This window comes from Suricata suricatta, chromosome 7 (assembly GCF_006229205.1).
Source record: "Suricata suricatta isolate VVHF042 chromosome 7, meerkat_22Aug2017_6uvM2_HiC, whole genome shotgun sequence".
NCBI classification, from domain to species: Eukaryota; Metazoa; Chordata; class Mammalia; order Carnivora; family Herpestidae; genus Suricata; species Suricata suricatta.
In genome coordinates this window covers 112,431,212-112,450,703 of record NC_043706.1, presented here as the reverse complement: position 1 = coordinate 112,450,703, position 19,492 = coordinate 112,431,212, and the positions used below count along the sequence as shown (strand labels likewise).

The 19,492-nt window shown below is 38.5% G+C and overlaps 1 protein-coding gene across 4 annotated transcripts in view; it reads right to left on the bottom strand.

The window, feature by feature from the left end:
- L3MBTL3 (L3MBTL histone methyl-lysine binding protein 3) overlaps positions 1-19,492 on the bottom strand; it is a 124,843-nt gene that overhangs the window by 5,218 nt on the left and 100,133 nt on the right. For all 4 annotated transcript variants that reach the window (XM_029944595.1, XM_029944597.1, XM_029944598.1 and 1 more), the window contains 3 exons: positions 15,792-15,871; positions 1,186-1,355; positions 901-963 (listed from right to left, as the gene is read on the bottom strand). In XM_029944595.1, coding sequence (XP_029800455.1) covers positions 901-963; positions 1,186-1,355; positions 15,792-15,871 — 313 coding nt within the window. The remainder of the gene's footprint in view (positions 1-900; positions 964-1,185; positions 1,356-15,791; positions 15,872-19,492) is intronic.

Here is a 19,492-nt window from a genome sequence, read left to right as displayed (position 1 = left end):
ACCAAGGAGCCCCATCTTGCAAGGCTTTTAATTAAAAGCGTGCTATTCTTAGCAGCTGAGGCTAAACACAGAAGTAAACAAGGCATATACATTTCTAACTATAGAAAAACCTTGTGCAATTACTTGGGTCTTCTTTCGACCTTCTGGGGGCCAAGAGGAGAGTGGAAACAGACTGCTCTGCTTAAAGGAGCTGACAGGCTAGGAGTTTATTGTTAAAGGACTCTAGTGAGAATAGAGACTGCTGTACTCAAATAGCATTACTTGCACTGTAGTTAAAGCCAATTTCTTTTTTGTTCTAATGTTCAATATAGGTCATAACATCATTAAGCATCTCTTATACTGAAGTTTGGGGCAGGCAGAGGATATACTAATCTCCCAAATGCAGACTGTAATGACTATCAGTTATTAAAAACATTACTGAGATCAGTATAAGATTTAAAGGGTAGTTTTAGCAATAACAGTAATATTTATTATATCATTACATGGATTCAAATCTTGGTGTTGTTAAAATGATGTCTGAAAATAAAATAATGGGTACTAATTTCACTTTATTAAAAATAAAATATTGCTTATTTCTTTGGTTTCTTCCTATGCTATAAACTGTGGAAGTGCATGCCTTTAAGGTTTTTGTGTGTGGTTTGTTTTTTAGTAACGGGTCTAGTGCTATTGCCATGGAGCATCATAAAATGGCACAAACACTTGTGTTGCATCCAATCTTATATACAAAGACACCTGTATGCAAATGGCGAGTGCTGTTGTTAGACAACGCCACGCCGATGCGCCAGGCTCAGCACCACGCATCTCCTCCCTCCGCTCCCAGATCCAAACATCTAACCATTCACTGCATTTCAGTGCTTTGACCCCATTAAGTACCATACTGCAAATTCGTGCGACACTTACTTCATCTTTAAATACCTTTCCGTGTTCTTCACAGCCAGGTAAGCTCTGTATGAATTCTGACACCTGTCCAAAATAAGATAAAAGTTCCAGTTTAAAAAAGAGGTCTGAACCTAAGCCCTACATGTTCAAAACGTTAAACCTGGATGCTTGAAAAGTCATTTCTCGCAGAACAATTTCTTCCCTTTCAGAAAAAGAGACTTAAGCCCGACACACATTCACTGTATCCGCTCCTGAAGCCAGAATGGCTATATCCGGTTCCCGGCAGACAAAGAAAATAAAATCTACCTCATCTGTGCTCCACTTGGAAACTTTACTGGCAGGGATTCCGGCTACGGTGGGGAGAAGTTTGCTCTGCTGCTCCCAGCGCAAGGGCAGGCATGGGATTGGTGACTTAAAGGACAGAAAGACAGCCGACCGGCGCTGTGCCTGCTGTACGCTGGGCTCTTCCCGGGCACCTGGTTGATGGAAACAAATGGAAAATCACACTCGGAAAAGCAGCAAAGACAGCCCCAAATGCCAGGGTCTCCCCCAAATAATGAGTTGGTGGGAGGCACCTATTTAAAGCATGGCTTCCTTTCAACATCAGTGCCATTGAACAATTACACTCTGCTTTGTCATTACTGAAGGTCACTGTCAGAAACAACCTGTAAATTCAACTTATACGTTTGCCACATTACCCATTATGAAAGGCGTGTCACAGTCACAATGTTGCCTGTTTAACGCATCGTGGAAGACACTTGCCTCCCAGCTTTAGTGGCAAGGAAAAGGACTCTCCCTTCAGGAAATGGGTTTCCCTTTCAGTTGTGGATGTCCTAGAGGTAACCCCACGTCGTACACGCTCAAGTCTGGCCACTGTGGTTACCCTGTGTTACTATACCTGTTCTTTCCTATTATCTCAGCCCCGGTTTCGGGTTTCAATTTCTGTTTACCAATCACATTGACTTTTTAAGTAGCCAACTTAATTTTTTTAAAGGGAAATGAAATTGTTGCAATAAAAATAAAATACCAGAAGGACAAATGGTTTTGTCATTCTTGTGTTTGTGAAGATAAAAATCAAAGCTACATAATATTCCATTTATCTGCCAGATCTTCTGAATCCAAACTGTTTTACTGCTGGTTTCCTAAAATAGCCATGTCTTAGCAAATGATTTTATGTCACCGAGACTCCTAAAGTTTGTCAATAATTATCTCAGAATAGAAATCTTTCCTGAAAACTACTTACTCAAAGCCCATCAGAAGAAAGGCACCTTCCCTACGTTTACTCTCCTCCAGCCCTACACCAGGTGAGTTACAATGCTACTTCAATTTCAGGGCACCTAGGGGCTCAGTCGGTTAAGCATCCAACTTCCGCTCAGATCATGATCTTGCAGTTTGCGAGTTCAAGTCCCACATCGGGCTCTGTGCTGACAGCTCAGAGCCTGGAGCCTGCTTCGGACTCTGTCTCCCTCTCTCTCTGTGCCCCTTCCCTGCTTGCTCTCTCTCAAAAATAAATAAACATTAAAAAACTTAAAAAAGAAACCCAAATGCAAAATAATGCTACTTTAATTCCACCACAAGTTTTTGCCAAATGGTTACCCAGATTAGGCTTTCATGTCACTCGGGACCATTTTAAACTGGCTTGTATCTCTAAGAATATTTTAAGGTTTTTTCTTTTTTCTTTTTTTTTAAATTTTTTTAACACTGATTTATTTTTGAGAGACAGAGAGAGAGACAGATCATGAGCAGGGGAGGGGCAGAGAGAGAGAGACACACACAGAATCAGAAGCAGGCTCCAGGCTCCGAGCTGTCAGCACAGAGCCTGACACGGGGCTCAAACGCACAAACTGTGAGATCGTGACCTGGGCCGAAGTCAGATGCTTAACTGACTGAGCCACCCAGGTGCCCCTAAGGTTTTTTCTTAGAGAGTAAGATTTACAGAAAGGTAGACAAATCATTAAGCGGACAGCTCGAAGAATTTTCACAAAGTCAACACACCGATGGACCCAACACCAGGATCACGAAACAACATGGCGGCACACCCAGAGCCTCGTGTCCGCCTCCAATCACTTCCCAGCCAGCAAGGGCGACCACCACGTTCTTGACTTCTAACACCATAGGCTCTTTACTCTGCTTCTCAATTATATTTAGATGAATACCTTGGTGCTCCTGGCTTTTTCCTCAATAGCATGTTTACGAGATTCACTGCTCATTGTATGTGCTCTTTGCTGTATGCTTTTTCAATGGCTATGAATATTCCACAATTAATTAATTGGGAGTTAATGGGCATTTTAGTTTTTTAAAAAATTTTTGGCTATTACCAATAGTGCTGCTTTGAACATTTCCTGTACCAGTCTTTTCTTGGACATATGTATGATTTCTGTTGGGTGTGTTATTAGGTATGTATGTATGTATGTATGTATGTATATATGTGTGTATGCATATATATGTATATGGAGTGTGTGTGTGTGTATACTGAAGAGTGAAACTCTGAGGTTATGGTGTCTGTGTACATTAAACTTCAGCAAATTCTGCCAGTTTCCCAAAATAGTTATGCAATATGTATCCACTAAGAGTGGACACACCTACACCTGAGTGTTACAGGCGCTTAGCATCCTCAACAACACGTGACACTGTCTCTCTTGTTTTCACTTTAACCATTTTGGTGAATTTGCTGTGGTGTCCCATGGTGGTGATAATCCCAATTATCTGGTAACTATGCAAAGTCAGTGTCAATGAAGTTGATAAACTTCCCCTATGCTTACTGGCCAAACGGAGAACCTCCTTTGTGAAATACTTATGTTTTATGCCCATTTTTTCCCATTGAGTCATCTTGCCTTTTTCTTTTTCTTTTCTTTTTTTTTTTTAATGTTTTATTTATTTTGGGTACAGAGAGAGATAGAGCATGAGAGGGGGAGGGGCAGAGAGAGAGGGAGACACAGAACCGGAAGCAGGCTCCAGGCTCTGAGCTAGCTGTCAGCACAGAGCCTGACGCAGGGCTCGAACCCACAAACGTGAGATCTGACCTGAGCCGAAGCCGGCCGCTCAACCGACTGAGCCACCCAGGCGCCCCCATCTTGCCTTTTTCTTACTGACTTGTAGAAGTTATCTGAATATTTTCTGGATAGGAATCCTTTGTTGGAAATAAGTACTACTAATATCTCTCCTGCCACTCTTTTCTTCTTTTATTGCTATATTAGTAATATATTAATAAACTTGTAATAAGGTTTAACTTACTTTTCTTTTATTAGTGCTCTTTGTAGGTCTACTGAAGAAACCTTTCCTTACCTCAAAATCCTGAAGTTAGTCTCCTCTGTTTTCCCCATAGTACTTGATGTTTTACCTTTCACAATCCACCTGAAATTCATTCTACCTGGAATTTATTTTTGCATGGTATGAGATGAGGATCGACTTCCTAACATTTTTTTCCACATGGACTTCTAATTCCCCAAACATGATTTACTGAAAAGACCACCCTTTTCCCATGTACTGCATATAAACACACATCTCCAGATCCTCTACTCTGTTCCACTGGTCTCTTTACACCCACCCACAGGTTTTAATTACTATTACTTTATAAATGTCCTGGTGTCTGTGAGCTAGGTCCTTTTCAAAATTGCCACAGCTGGGGTGCCTGGGTGGCTCAGTCGGTTAAGCGTCCAACTTCGGCTCAGGTCACGATCTCAGGTTTGTGGGTTCAAGCCCCACGTCAGGCTCTGTGCTGACAGTTCAGAGTCTGGAGCCTGTTTCGGATTCTGTGTCTCTCTCTCTGCCCTTCCCCCACTCATGCTCTGTCTCTCTCTGTCTCAAAAATAAATAAAACAAAATTTAAAAAAAAATTGCCACAGATAACTTTATCTCTTTGCATCCCCATATAACATTTAGGATCAGCTTGTAAAAAACAAATACACAAACAAACAAAAACCCGCTAGGATTTAGATGGAGATTACCACTAAACATAGACCGATTTGGTTTTGAGAAATGACTTCTTCACAATATCCAGTCTTCCAATCCAAGAACAAGGTATTTCGCTCCATTTCTTTGGAACTTCTTTACTATTTCTCTTTAATGTTTTGTCATTTTGATGTAGACGTCTTGCACATCTTTTGTTAAATTTATTCCTCTGTATCTGAAGCTTTCAATTTCTTAAAAATTTATTTGTTCTATTGTGATTCCTCAAAAACTTTTAAACTAGCCTAATCTGAATTTTGAATTGCTCTACAGAAAGTACCTTAGAACTATTTAAAACAAAAATCTATCTTACTGAAGCTAACAGCCACTGGTCCTGGTTCTCTACCTGAGTGAGCTTACACAGAAAATCTATCTGCTCCACGTGAAACATTTCAATTCTTCAAACACATTTTTTTAAATCCATCATGGTACCTCTTTCCACATTTCATTCAATAAATCTCATATTACTGTTTATAAGGTTGTATGCCTTCATCCTTCTTTACTGAACATCTATTGTGATGTATATATATATATCTCCCAGAGTTCAAGATGCTTTTGTTTAGCCTATATAAATATGGGATAACTTGAAAACATTCCTTAATCTCAGACATTCCCAGAGCTCAGCCAATTATTTGAAATATAATATTTGTAAATCTTTCAAGAGGCAAGGTGCCGTGAAATGGCAAGACTTCCAGGCGCACCTCAGAGGAGAAATCCAGAGCCTATTCTATGGCTTGTGCTCTGATTGCCACGTTAAGTGTCAGTCTTTTCCAAAGCGGGACATTTATTATATAACTTTCTATTCTATTAACACTTGCCACAGTTCCCTCCTTCACCGCAGCTCCATTCTATTTCCTGCTAAAGTTCTCTTATTCATAATTCATTTCTAATGTTGCTACATCATTCTCTAGAAAAACAACTGAGCCATTCTAAAGAAATGACTAAAAACCCTAAATCTCCCCTATTTCTGGTGGCTCCTGCATGTCTTTGAAGTGGATACTATAAACAGGCTCAATGCATACATCATTCTAAACCTAAAACCAACTTTGCATCTTTCACTTAAGACTTTCTTTCCTTTTGCTGATTCTTTTGGGCTGACTGATGTCCTGACGACCAATGGTGTTTTCCGATGAACGAGGCAAAAGTATTACCAGCCACAGAACATCCCATCTCTTTGGTAAATAAGAGTATGTTAGCTATGATCTCGATCCCAAAAGGAGACAAACAACTATTACTTAAGTGACTGTATTTCTGAGTCCTTGACTTGCACAGAAATGTGACTCCAGGTTTTTATTTTAACATGCAATCAGACTGAGATAAATTCAAAAGACTTTGGCTCAAGTAGCTGGCCCAGTGCCAAGAGTAAGGAAGAGTAGGTTTGAATGTGCACAATGCTTCAGAAAACAAAGCGCTGGGTCTGGAAGACATTTCTGCTGCCACTGCTTTATTACTAAGGTACTATTTCTTACCGCCCTCCTCTCAAAACTATTTATCTGCACAGTGAAAAATAACAATTTTTCAGGAGTTTCTGTATGTCTGAAGTTCCCTGAAATAAGAATTTCCCAAAGGCAGAGGGTCAAACGTCCTTCTCCTGCTCCCCCTTTGGTTTTGTGCTTCCACAGTTTTTAAAAAAATTTTTTTAACATTTATTTATTTTTGAGAGAAAGAGCGAGACAGAGCATGAGTGGGTGAGGGGCAGAGAGAAGGAGACACAGAATCCGAAGCAGGTTAGAGGCTCCTAGCTGTCAGCACAGAGCCTGATGCGGGGCTCGAACCCAAGAAGCGTGAGATCATGACCTGAACCAAAGTCGTATGCTTAACCGACTGGGCCATCTAGGTGCTCCATGTGCTTCCACAGTTCTTCAGTGCTACTCAGTTCTGTACCGTGGGGCACAGAACTGCCTGGGGAGGATTTCCAAGTCTACTTCTTACTGATCCTTGTAAAAGTACAATGTTGTGAGGAAAGGTTATATTTTGTTTAGAAACTGTCTAAATGGCTTTTATTGTTTTATGACTGTCAAGGATATGTATTTCTGGTGTAATGTGAAAAAGTGAAGGAACAGGGAAGTGCCTCGCTCAGTTGGGTAACCATGTGACTCTTGATCTTGGGGTCATGAGTTCGAGCCCCATGTTGGGTATAGAGGTTACTTAAATAAATTAAAAAAAAATTTTTTTTTGATATTTAAAAAATATTTTTTAGCACCTGGGTGGCTCAGTCAGTTAAGCGTCTGACTCCTGATGTCAGCTCAGGTCACGATTTCATGGTTTGTGGGACTGAGCCCTGTGTCAGCCCTTGACAGCATGGAGCATGCCTGGGATTCTCTCTCTCTCCCTTTCTCTGACCCTCCCCTGCTCACTCGCTCTCTCTCAAAATAAATAAATATTAAAAAATAAATAACATATAAATAAAAAATATATTTTAAAAAGAACTGAAAAGGGACACCTGGATGGCTCAGTTAGTTGGGTATCTGACTTCGGCCCAGGTCATGATTTTGCAGTTCATGGACTCAAGCCCTGTGTTGGGCTCTGTACGGACAGCTCAGAGCCTGGAGCCTGCTTCTGATTCTGCATCTCCCTCTCTCTCTGCACATCCCCTACTCCTGCTCTGTCTCCACTCTCTCTCAAAAATCAACATTAAAAAAAAAAAAGAACTGAACAGGAGAAAGGAGTAGTCAACAAAAATAAATAGGATGCTGAATTTCCTCAAAGTGGCTCCTAGGAAGGTAAGACCACCAATGTCTCCCCTCCAATAAAAAGCAACATCTTTTTTCTTTCTTCAAAAAGTGTCTGTATTCTAGTTTCTTTAGACTAGATATAAATTAAGACATAAATTCTTAAGCAAATGTAAGGTAAAATTTTTTTAAACTGGTGAGAATGACTCAAATTACTATATAGTAGGAATTTTAATTTGTCCTGCTTCTTGGTCCAATAATTAATATATTTTATTTGCAGAACAGGGGTATCATCCTCAAAAGTACCAAGATAAGAATTAAGAGAAATCTTACAGTACATTAAAATGAGAACCACAGTTCAAGGCACAGAGAAATAATAATATTCATTATGTTCATGAACAAATCAAACTATTCTCATATTCAATCAAATTATCATTATTCTCTCTTATTTTTTATTATATATTTTTTAGTGAAACATGTATATATGTAGGACAATCAGATTGAGACAGACACTGAAGACCTTCTGGTCATGTAGAGGCGGCATAAGTACCAGAATGTTTCATCAGAAAAGAGACAAAAGGGGAAGATTTTGTAATGCCAACTCCGAAGAGTGAAATGTAGGCACAAATCAGACCAGGGCCAGCTGAAAGTAGCTGCCAGTCTTCGACTGTAGATAGGAGCACGAGAGTCAGGAGACTCAACGAGCAGTAAGACATTGCATGTACTGTTAGGGTCTCCAAGTACACTGTCAGGTCAAACATTCACTCCGTGCACAGAACTTGCACCCGCAAGGTCAGAAGGCTGCTCTGTGTTGGTATTTGGTGAGATAGAAGAATGTTTTCCATTCTCATCATTGCCGTCACGGTAAAGTAACTACAAAGCGCTCAGCTCTGATGAAGCTGGGGCAAGTGTTTTCTCTCACTTGAAATGGGGTCCCTGTGAGTTATCCTCTGACTCGGGGGATTCCCAGTCTCAGAGTACATCGTAAGGACCTAATTAACTATAAATGTTACCAATCATTAGTAAGAAAGTCACTGTGGAGGTTCTCTGTTAGGTAAGTAACTGTATCCAGAATGAAGACTACGTGTCCCAGTCACTCTTGCAGCTAGATGTGATCACGTGACTAATGGGATATAAACAGAGGTGGTATCTGCAACATCTTGGAAACGCCCTTGAAGACTGAGAGCCCGGTAAGGGCGCCCCCTACTACTTCCGTGCCCGGACCGTCCTTCCTACTGGACAGAATGGTAGCTGAATGACCAGCTCTCCAGAATCACTTCTGACTGAGACATGGCCTTGGGAGTAGACACTCCGCAGGACGGAGCAACAAAAACAGATGGAGCCTGATTTCCCAATGCTGCTGAGTACCATTAAATCCTGCGCAACTACCTCTGAACTTGCTCTGTGTGAGACAGGAGTAACCAGCTCTTCCTGTACGTAAGTCACTTATAAGTGCTCTATGCCACCCTCATACACAGACCTAGTCCTAACCATGACTAAGGTTTATTGCTCCAACACTGTATTTTAACAGTAGAGAGGGGAGACTACTACTAGCCTAGGTACCCAACAGAGGTGGGTTCATTAAATGATGTTATATTTATCCATCAAGGAAATATTTAATATTATCTTTTAATATAAATATTTATATGAAAATGGTTAGAGGGGCACCTGGGTGGCTCAGTTGGTTAGGTGCCCAACTATGGTTCAGGTCATGATCTCACGGGTCCATGAGCAGAGCTCAGAGCCTGGAGCCTGCTTCAGATTCTGTGTCTCCCTCTCTTTCTCTCTGCTCCTCCCCCATTCATGCTTTGTCTCTCTCGGTCTCTCAAAAATAAATAAAAATTTTAAAAAAAGAAAAGAAAATGGTTAGAATATTATATAATTAATACTCGTTGCAAAGTAGTTTGTATACTACTTCCGATATCAAATGCTCCACAAAACAGATACCAAGACTCAGAAAATGGTATCTTAGAAAATAAAATTACAGGTGATTTTGGTTTCCTTTTTAATTCCTGGCATTTGCTAATTATTCTATAATAAATGTGTTATTTTGATAATAAAAGTTATATAAAACCAGAAGCTGATAATAAACTCAAAAAAGTAACAAAAACCAGAAGCTACTTTGGTGACTTGGAAAGCGATTTAATGCATTTTGGGGAATGTACTGTTAGAACATCAATTGCTGGGCTTCTTTAGTATCAGAAATAAGAAAATGTTAGGTGGCAGAGATGTTAAGAGAAATAACTTGGTGGATATATGAATGATTTTATTGCTATTGCATCTGTGTAAACAATTATCAAATGAGGAATATTTTTCTTAGGCTGCTACCTGGAGAATGGAGAGTGAAGGCCTCCCTCTACTATTCATGATCGTGATTTATTATATGGAATTCATAGTTAGCACTTACATTGTATCAGAAACTGTGAAGAGTTTGCCAATACAGCATATCGTTGCAGACTTTCTTTAAAAAAAAAAAGTTTATTTATTTATTTTGAGAGAGAGGAAGTGAGGGAGAGAGCAAGGGAGCATGAGGTAGGGATGCAGAAAGAGGGAGAGAGGGAATCCCAAGCCCCAGCACAAGGCTCAACCTCATGAACTGTGACATCACAACCTGAGCCAAAAACAAGAGTCAGGTACTTGACCGACTGAGCCACCCACACGCCCCACTTAGCAGACTTCCTTGAAATGAAGTTTAATAAATAATAATGTACTTATTCAAAGTAGAAACTTGCAACTACAAATTTTCCACCAGGTCTCTCCTCTCAATTCTGGTTGAGAGCCCAGGTATTAAAATTCTTGCTTTGGCTTAAGGTAGGAAAAAAGTGAAAGACTAACCCTGTAAGAAGATATTTCTGATAAAGGTGATTCTGAGAGAGCTATCCTCCAATGTTTCACATAGAATCAAGACAATAAATCTTCAGTGTAAGGAACACCATCTAAACCAGCCATGAAGTCTCCTAGGAGAAAGAGAAGTCCTCCCCACTACACAGGGTGGGAACTTGCTTTCTACAGGACCGTTCCATTAAGACCCAGTAGAACCACTGTATAGTGGGTGACCGAGAGCACAAGTGCTAGAGAAAAGAAGGACTCATGCTCTCTGCTACCTTCAGACTCTGCTACTTGCTACACTGTAAATGCTAAATCGACAAGCCAATAGCATCATTTACCCCTGACCTCTTGCTTGACTCATCCCTATCCCTTTAAGCCAATGACAGAAATGAGATCAAAATCTCCAACTGCCTTTCTTCATTTTAGTTTCAAGACAGTGCTGGGGGGCAACTATCTGTGAGGTGAGGAAGCGATCCCAAAGCCACCCTTTGAGGGAGGGGCAGCATGGACCTCTGCCTCCTCATATAGACTATAGGGTCATAGTCAAGCTGGCAAGGTTACAAGTTTGATAAATGTGGATTCCACTTCCTGCTCTGCCACTGGCTAGCTCTATAGTCTTGGTGAAATCAAGGTAACAGGATTGCTGTGAGGATTATATGATATTTTTAATTTATTTTTGAGAGAGAGAGACAGTGTGAGCAGGGGAGGGTAAGAGAGAGGAGACACAGAATCTGAAGACAGGCTCCAGGCTCTGAGCTAGCTGTCAGCACAGAGCCTGATGTGGGGCCTGAACCCACGAACTGTGAGATCATGACCTGAGCTGAAGTTGGACACTCAACTGACTGAGCCACCCAGGCGCCCCTACATGATATTTTTTAAATGGTTATTCCAATGTCTGGCAAATAGTAAAGTCAGCAAATGAGAGAAATTATTCCTATCTTGAAAGAAAGGCGTATCATGGAGAGTGCATTTGACATAAAAAGCAAAAATGAAAAGGAGTCAATATGCTTTCAGGCTAATATTCCATGAGTCTATAAAATGTGCTCTTAATGTGAAAAGAATATGGCCAGACAGAAGAAATGGAATACATCTGTCAACCAAAAAAAATTTTTTTAATGGAGTTATTAACTGATGACTAAATATAAAAAGATGAACAATAGCAGTGATTGGGTAAGATAAATGGATCATAGCATCAGGAACGGAGATAAAATTAGCTCCAAGATACTTAACTCTGGCATGAAAGATACGTAAGGGTCATGTCAAGGTTAACAGCCAAAATAAAAACCCAACTGCTAGGGAGGCAAAAAGCAAGGCTGATTTTTCACGTGAGAATCTGGCACATTACAAAATAGAATTCAACTCTTTCTGCATTATCAGCAGCCCATGAGAAAGAATGCTTGCAGGAGAGAAAACGAAACTGTATCTTTCCCGGGAGTACAAGAGTTTAAACGTGAAGGCCAATTTATAGAATCCTTTATTAACTGTCTTTCCTACAATAATGGGAATGAGTCATTAAAAGAGATAAAAGTTTAAAGAAAGGAGAAAAAGTGATAAATTATATTCAGTAAATGTCTCCAAAAGTCAAATTCAGTTGAATGGTGAGAATCATAAAAGAATAAAAGAGCTCACGGACGCCTAGGTGGCTCAGTCGGTTAAGCACCTGACACCTGGTGTCAGCTCAGGTCATGATCTTACAGTCATGGGGCTGAGCCCTGCGCCAAGCTCCATGCTGAGCATCGAGCCTATTTGAGAATCTTTCTATCTGCCTCTCTCCCATTTGTGCTAGCTCTCCAAATAAAATCAACTTAAAAAAATAAAGGGGCTCATAATAACACATATTGCATGGAATTAACTGGAGCTAACTGAAGAAACAGGTAGAATGATTTTTTATTTTTAGGAGGAAGTTTGGTTTTTTTTCTTAAATATCAATTTGCCTCCTGTTTTCATGGGCCTACTGAGACTTAAATCCTATTGGCATTTTAAGAAATTTAAGGTGGCTTCTTTTCAGTCTCCTCTATCCTAAGTAATACACAAATCGCATTGGACTTTCTCTCCTATCCCTTGCACCACCCCCTCGCCAGGCTAGATTTGGGAGGGGTTCCTTCCATCACTGGAGGGATGCGACTGGGAGTGACCACTGGTGAGCATCCACGAGGCTCAAGAATGTTGACCCAGAGTGGGGTGTTTTCTACGTGACCTCTGTGCTCAGCTGGTACCCAAATGGGAGTGTTGAGGGATACGTGTTCTTCACAAAAGACCTAGGAAAAATTCTCTGGACTCAAAAACTGTTAAAATACGAAACAATCGCAATGGGTCCTCTGATAAAAAGTTCTATAAAACATCGAAGGAGGTGCATTGATTTATTTGACAGAAGAATTTTGTGATTTTAGTGAAGCACATGCGGATATGACCTCTACAAAACAAAAACAGGCTATGAGAGAGAACAGGCCAATGTAGGAAATTAAAAGGAAATCAAAACTGCCACTGTTAAAATTCATGTTAAAGCAGTAAGTGGTAGACTTGACAGAGCAAGAAGCTATTTCAACTTGAGAAACATATGTAGAACATCAAAAAATGTTATTAAAATACTTTTATATTGGTTGGTATAGTGTCCCCCCCATCCCTCTCTCACCCTTCCCCAATGCAGCCAGGCCCTTACTGGATTTCCGAAAGATCCAGCAACTAAGCATGACTCTTGGTATAGTGGGGAGCTTCCAGAACCTTCCTCCAGCACTAAGATCAGCATTCATTTGAATTGTCTTGTGCAAAAACCAACTGTTAAATATCCTGAACAAAAAAATAATCCCTTGGCTCTAACTCCAGAATAACTGGTATTAGGAATCAACAGAGAGAAAAGATACAGCATAAGTAATAACCAAAAATAGAAATGAAAGAAGGTTCCTGGATTTAAAGACCAGCTGATGATAACGTGATTTCACTATAGATGAAAAATTTTATTAAAGTTTTATATAAAATGTTTCAAAAATTTGACAATAAAAGATATCAAGTTCATTTTAAGATGTTAAAAATGGATGAGCTATCAAATCTCACTTAGGAACATATGAGCAAAATTTCTCAAAGTGAGGTGCCTGGGTGGCTCGGTCAGTTAAGCATCTGACTCCTGATTTTGGATCAGGTCATGATCTCACAATTTGTGAGATCGAGCCCTGAGCTGGGCTCTGCTCTGGTAGCATGGAGCCTGCTTGGGACTCTCTCTTGCCTTCTCTTTCTGTCCCTTGCTTGTGTGCTCTCTCTCTCTCAAAATAAATAAACTTTTAAAAAATTCTCAAAGCAACTTATTGTAGAAGGCTCCCTTCCTTTTACTAATAAAAAATAAGATTGTAAATAACATGTATATTGAACTGTGGCTTTTGTAGGTGTAAGCAATAATTAAGAGCTATATGTGAACCCTAGTAGAGTTTCTGGAAAGAATAAAACAGGAAAAACTTATGCAATTCAAATAGAGAAAAATAGGACAAAAATATATAAAATTTGAAAAGATAAAGAGAGAGTACCATGTGTGTCATATGTTAATCAAGCCAACTTCTCTACTAGGGAATAATAATTCTCCAGACTATTTCCAACGAACAATTATTAAAATCGGCTTGGCAAATCAAATAAAAAGTTAAATCAATCACCAAGTCAGGAAGAGACTGAAAAGCTTTAGGAGACTCTCCTAAAGAGTTCAGAGTCTAGGATTCCATTATGAGTCTATCTGAATTTTCAATGAGACAATTCCACACAATAAATACTCATTCCACAATACCCCCGCCCTACTGCCACGACCACTGGTGGCAGCAGCACCAGCCAGTATCAGCCACTGATGTGTCTATCCTCGTGATAATCCAGTGATGCGGCTACTGTTACTACATGAACTGTACAGAGGAGGAAACTGAAACACAGAGCCAGCCACACGGCCAGTAAGTGGTGGAGCCTTGACAGGAATTAAGGCTGTAGTCCTAACCACCAACCACAAGGAAAGACAAACCTTTGCTCGAGAATCCAATATACCCTGATGACAAAACCCTCACAAAGTAAATGTTCTTCCTCTCTAAATGGCCAGAAACATTTAAAATAATCAAATAGTTGCACAGTGCTTATACATGCCAGGCACTATTTGAAGCGAGCTGCAAATGCACTTAATTGTCATGACAACCCTGGGAGGGAGTCCCCGTCATTATTATCCTTCTGGGTAGATAAGAGAGCAGAAGCACTGAGAGGTATTCGGTGAAATGTCTCCCCGTGCACAGCTGGCAGGTGGCAGAACAGGGATTCAAACCCTGGCCATTGGCTGGGCTTTGTAAATGGTGCTACATTAAACACAACAGAACATGCTGACGACAGCAGAGAATGGAACTTTTAAGTTAATCACAAATTACTGCCTTCTACACAACAGATATGGAAATCAAAGCATCTCTTATGGAATAGGTCCCGGCAAACAAACAGTCATTAGGGGCCATTCTCAAATCTTACATAATAATCTAAAGTAAAAAATACACATGAAAAGCAAAGTCCCCAGGGACAATCATTAAAATCGCAGTCAGGCTAACATGTCCTTGCAAACAATAATAATTACGTGTAAATTATAAATACAATCTATACTATGACTAATAGTCATTATGACTTCATTACTTAGTTAAGCCATCATAATGTCCTTTTAGCAAAGATGTAAGACAAATTACTTTCTCCAGTACAACTTAAAACTTTGTTCAAATGATTTTCTTTTCATTTTGTGGTATTAGATTAAGACCATACTAATTCCATTTGGATTTCAATACACATTCTAAGATCAGCTTTAAACATATGAAGCAATGACATCAACAATACCAAAAAATATATATGACAAGAATCAAATGGAATATTACACAAACTTTATGTATAATACATATTGTACAGATATGTGAGAGACTGTCATTATGAATTACATACCACAGTTGACCCTTGAACAATGCAGGGGTTTAAGGACACCAATCCCTGGGCAGTCAAAAGTCTTAGTAAAACTTTTTTTTTAATTTATGTTTAACTTTTGATTCTCCCACCCCCCAATTTAACCACAATAGCCTATTGTTGACTAGAAGCTTTATCAATAACCTGGCCAGTTGATTAACACATATTTTGCATATTATATGTATCTAATACTATATTCTTACAATAAAGTAAGCTAGAGAAAAGAACACATTATTAAGAAAATCATAAGGAAGAGAAAATACATTTATAGGACTGTACTGTATTTGTTGAAAATAAAATCTGTGTATAAATGGGCCCACATAGTTCAATTCAATATTAGTCAAGGTCAACTGAACAGTCTATCCTGAACAGTAGACTTTTATAGGCTGTGGTAACAGAACAAATCAACTCAATGAAGTTTATCTTTAATATAAAAGTGACTGCTGTATTCCACGAAGTTCTGACTGCTGAGTATTCACAGTAAGATGCATCACTACTAAAAGACGATTATGGTACCTCTGGCTTCATGCGACATCCTCATTTCACTTTCTGTTCTCTCTTCGAAGTCTTCTTTGACATCATCAGCATGCGGGTCTCTGCAAAAAACAGGTGTCACCATATTTTAACAGCTGCACTTTAAAGGATGGTTCAACACTGCATCTCACCGATTGTCTCTTAATTTAAAGACAAACAGTACCACTACTGAGAGAAAGGATTTTTAGTTCTACTAAGATGTAACTCCTACTAATAACATCTATAAACATCCATTTTCTTCATTACCAATTTTCATTTACTGTTCCAAAAGGAGAGTTTAAAGCTAAGAATGGTATGAAGGTGAATTATGTTAGCAAATGTAGCTACTGAATAATTTGACTTTAAATTCAGACATGTTTTCATGAAGAGTTTCACTTGTTACTGTACAGTAAAACTACAATTTAAGGAAAGAAAATATTGGAAAGTCCATACCATTTAATCAAGTAGCATATATACCACCTGAGCTCTGGGATCTGAGACTGAGATTGGCCCAGGAGAATCAAACTCAATTCTGGGACGCTTTTCCTTGTTTAATCAGGTCAAATGTGCAGGCTGTATTGATTCCAACTTTTTGACTAGGAATGACCTGATGCTAATCTAAACATGCCAACAATGCTCTAAAATGGAATGGAATCGTTGCAATCGTAATTCAGAGCTTTCTTCTTAAGTCATGGACAAAAATGGCGTTAAAAGGAACCAAGCACAGATTAACTAACTCTATTTTCTTAAAGCTAAATTTCAAGTATTTGAAACTTTTCAGCCTAATCTATTCCATTCTCAGAGTTCAAAATATATCCCACTTTCCAATTTCCTGGGACTGTCTAGAGGCTAGGATACTTGGCTTACATACTTTAATGCTTTATAAAACTCTGTATTTGTGATGTCTTATTGTTTCTTATGTGTTGTTACCTTTATAAATATATCGAGTTTCTTAAAAACTGTGATCATATTTCTGTTCATTTTAATTAAGAAAAAAACAAATACACATGAAACTAAATGTCCCATCAAAATATAAAAAAGTTGTATTGTCTTAATTAAAAGGGCACTAATTTAATTCTCTAGCTGAATGGTGATAACATAATGATGCTAAATCTTTGTACATCTGCAATAAATACATGTTCATTGCTTCTTACATCATTTCCAGGGACACATGTAAAATTTCATTGAGATCTGAACTCTCTGGCTAAGTTCATACTAAAAACAACTTATAAAAATGCTAAAGAGGGGCGCCTGGGTGGCTCAGTCAGTTAAGCCTCCGGCTTCAGCTCAGGTCAGATGTCACGTTCGTGGGTTCAAGCCCCGCATCAGGCTCTGTGCTGACAGCTAGCTCAGAGCCTGGAGCCTGCTTCCAGTTCTGAGTCTCCTTCTCTCTCTGCCCCCCCTCACCGTCTCATGCTCTGTCTCTCTCTGTATCAAAAATAAATAAAACATTAAAAATTTTTTTTTTAAATATTTTAAAAAAATGCTATAGAATACTTGCTTATTTGAGAATGGGGAAGAATTACTATTACAAAATAGGAACAAACCTTTTTCTGAGTAATGAATTAAATGACTACAGGGGCTCTTATTCCATAGAATTTGGGAGAGGAGGTATACCACTGATGAGTGGAGAAAGGACATTAATTGAAATGGTAATAGAAAAGTTTGCCTTCTCTGTAAAAACTGTGCTAAAGTTATAATTGGTAATTAGAACACGTTAAAATCAGCTTACTTACTATGCTTAAATCAGCTTATATGACCTTCTAAACTGGCTTTATTCTAAATTAGATATAATATTTGTTGAGTCCATAAATCTATCCCACTATCTATTGTGACCATTGAAAAAAGTTTCTGTGGATAATTATATTTATATTTATTAGGAAAATCATACAGTGAAGTGGTATGATTTAAAGTTGGCATTTTTCAAAAAAAAATCCCCAATTATGTTAGTGTAGATTTTCTAAAAGCTTTAATGATTTGTGAAAAGAAAAAAAAGAAAAACTGAAGTCAAATGCTAAAATTAAGTCTCAACATTTTCTGAATATTTTAGTTTTCATGGTCAGAACTGTCCACTGATGACAGTTTAACATTTTTGTGGTTTTAATGAAGCACAGTTTTCCTTTAAAGTAAGCTTATTAAAAATAAAGTGATAAGACTTAAGTATGAGGAAGGTTCTGTTGCATTCTTATTCCCAAATACAATGCCAATGATTTATCTTATGAAATGTAAGAAAAGGACCATTTTCTAGAAGAGAACAGAGAGAGAAAAGAAAAATAAGACCTTTGACCCAAAAAATTTCTTCATGCCTGGATTCACTATAATCCATCCCAAGAGAAGCAAAATGGGAGCTATCTATTCTTACATTATTTATGTTATTTCATTATAAAAGGGTGTTCAGTTTCCATTTTCCCTACTTTAACTCATGACATTTCATTGAACTGAACCCCTATAAACTTGGGAATATATAAATATGAATATTTATCTTTACCAAATACAATTCAAATAAAGGACTGTGGAAAAAACACTTATTGAGTGTTTTTAGTTCCAGTTAATATGTTGATTCTGCTAATTCCTTAAAATTAAAAGTGACTAAAAGCCCCTTGGGGGGGTTCTACATGATACTTCATTTAGCTAGAAAGTGGGAGGGGTCATCTGAGCAGTCTACTAGAACGAGCACTATAAAATAGATGGATGAACAGAATCACTGAAGTAAACAGAATCTTAATTAAGCACATCCAGAAATGTGGAAGAAGTTAATAATAAGAAGAAAAATTTTAAGAACATACTATGCACCAAAGGTTGGCTGAGCTCTATGTCCAGTATTTTGTAACAATCCTTGTAAGGAGGTTGTTAACACTGTAACCACTGAAACTTAAAGAAGTCAATGCCAAATCTGCAGGGCAAGTATGGCACCAGGCCTTACTGACCCCATCATTAAATTCAATTACCTTGAATTAGAGTCAAGGTTTTTACCCTTGCATTTTCCCAGAATACAGTACATCATTCTCCTACTGACAAGGTCAGGCATGAAGTCTTACTCATTCTTTTTTGTTTCGTATTTTACTTAAAATAAAAATTCATTTCTCAATTGGGCAACCAATATTTCTCTCCTTCAAGGTTAGGGTTTTCATTGCTAATTCTGACTGACTAGGTGCTGTGATTGAGCTCTTTCTCTCTGCAAACATGTAATCCTGATCTAGGATTTAGCTTCCGAAGCACAAAATTATGCTAGCTGCACAGGTCTTCCAATTACGGACAAGATACTTCCGTATCTGAATGTCCTAGCTCTGTGATTACATCATAATACTCTCCGGAACATGGTACAAGGTACGTTCCTTGACAGATTTTCTTCAAAAAAAAAAAAAAAAAAAAACCAACCAAAAAGATAATGTTGTATATTAATACCACCGTTTTGATCTACATTAAAACTTCTCTATTTTCTTATTTGACCCACACTTTCCACTGCCAACAGTTTCATTTGTTAAGAAGGTACAAGCTGATTGGGCATGGGGTAGTCAATCATTAACATGGAGAATGCGATGGGTACATGTAAGGTCTTTGGAAGTGAACAGGCTTGCTTACAACTTTGGCTGTGCTACTTAATTCTTTTTTTTTTCTTTTTCATAACTTTATTTTTTTTTTTAGAATATAACACTTTTTTTAACATATGCAATTATTTTCCATCATTTACAGTACAGTAGTTA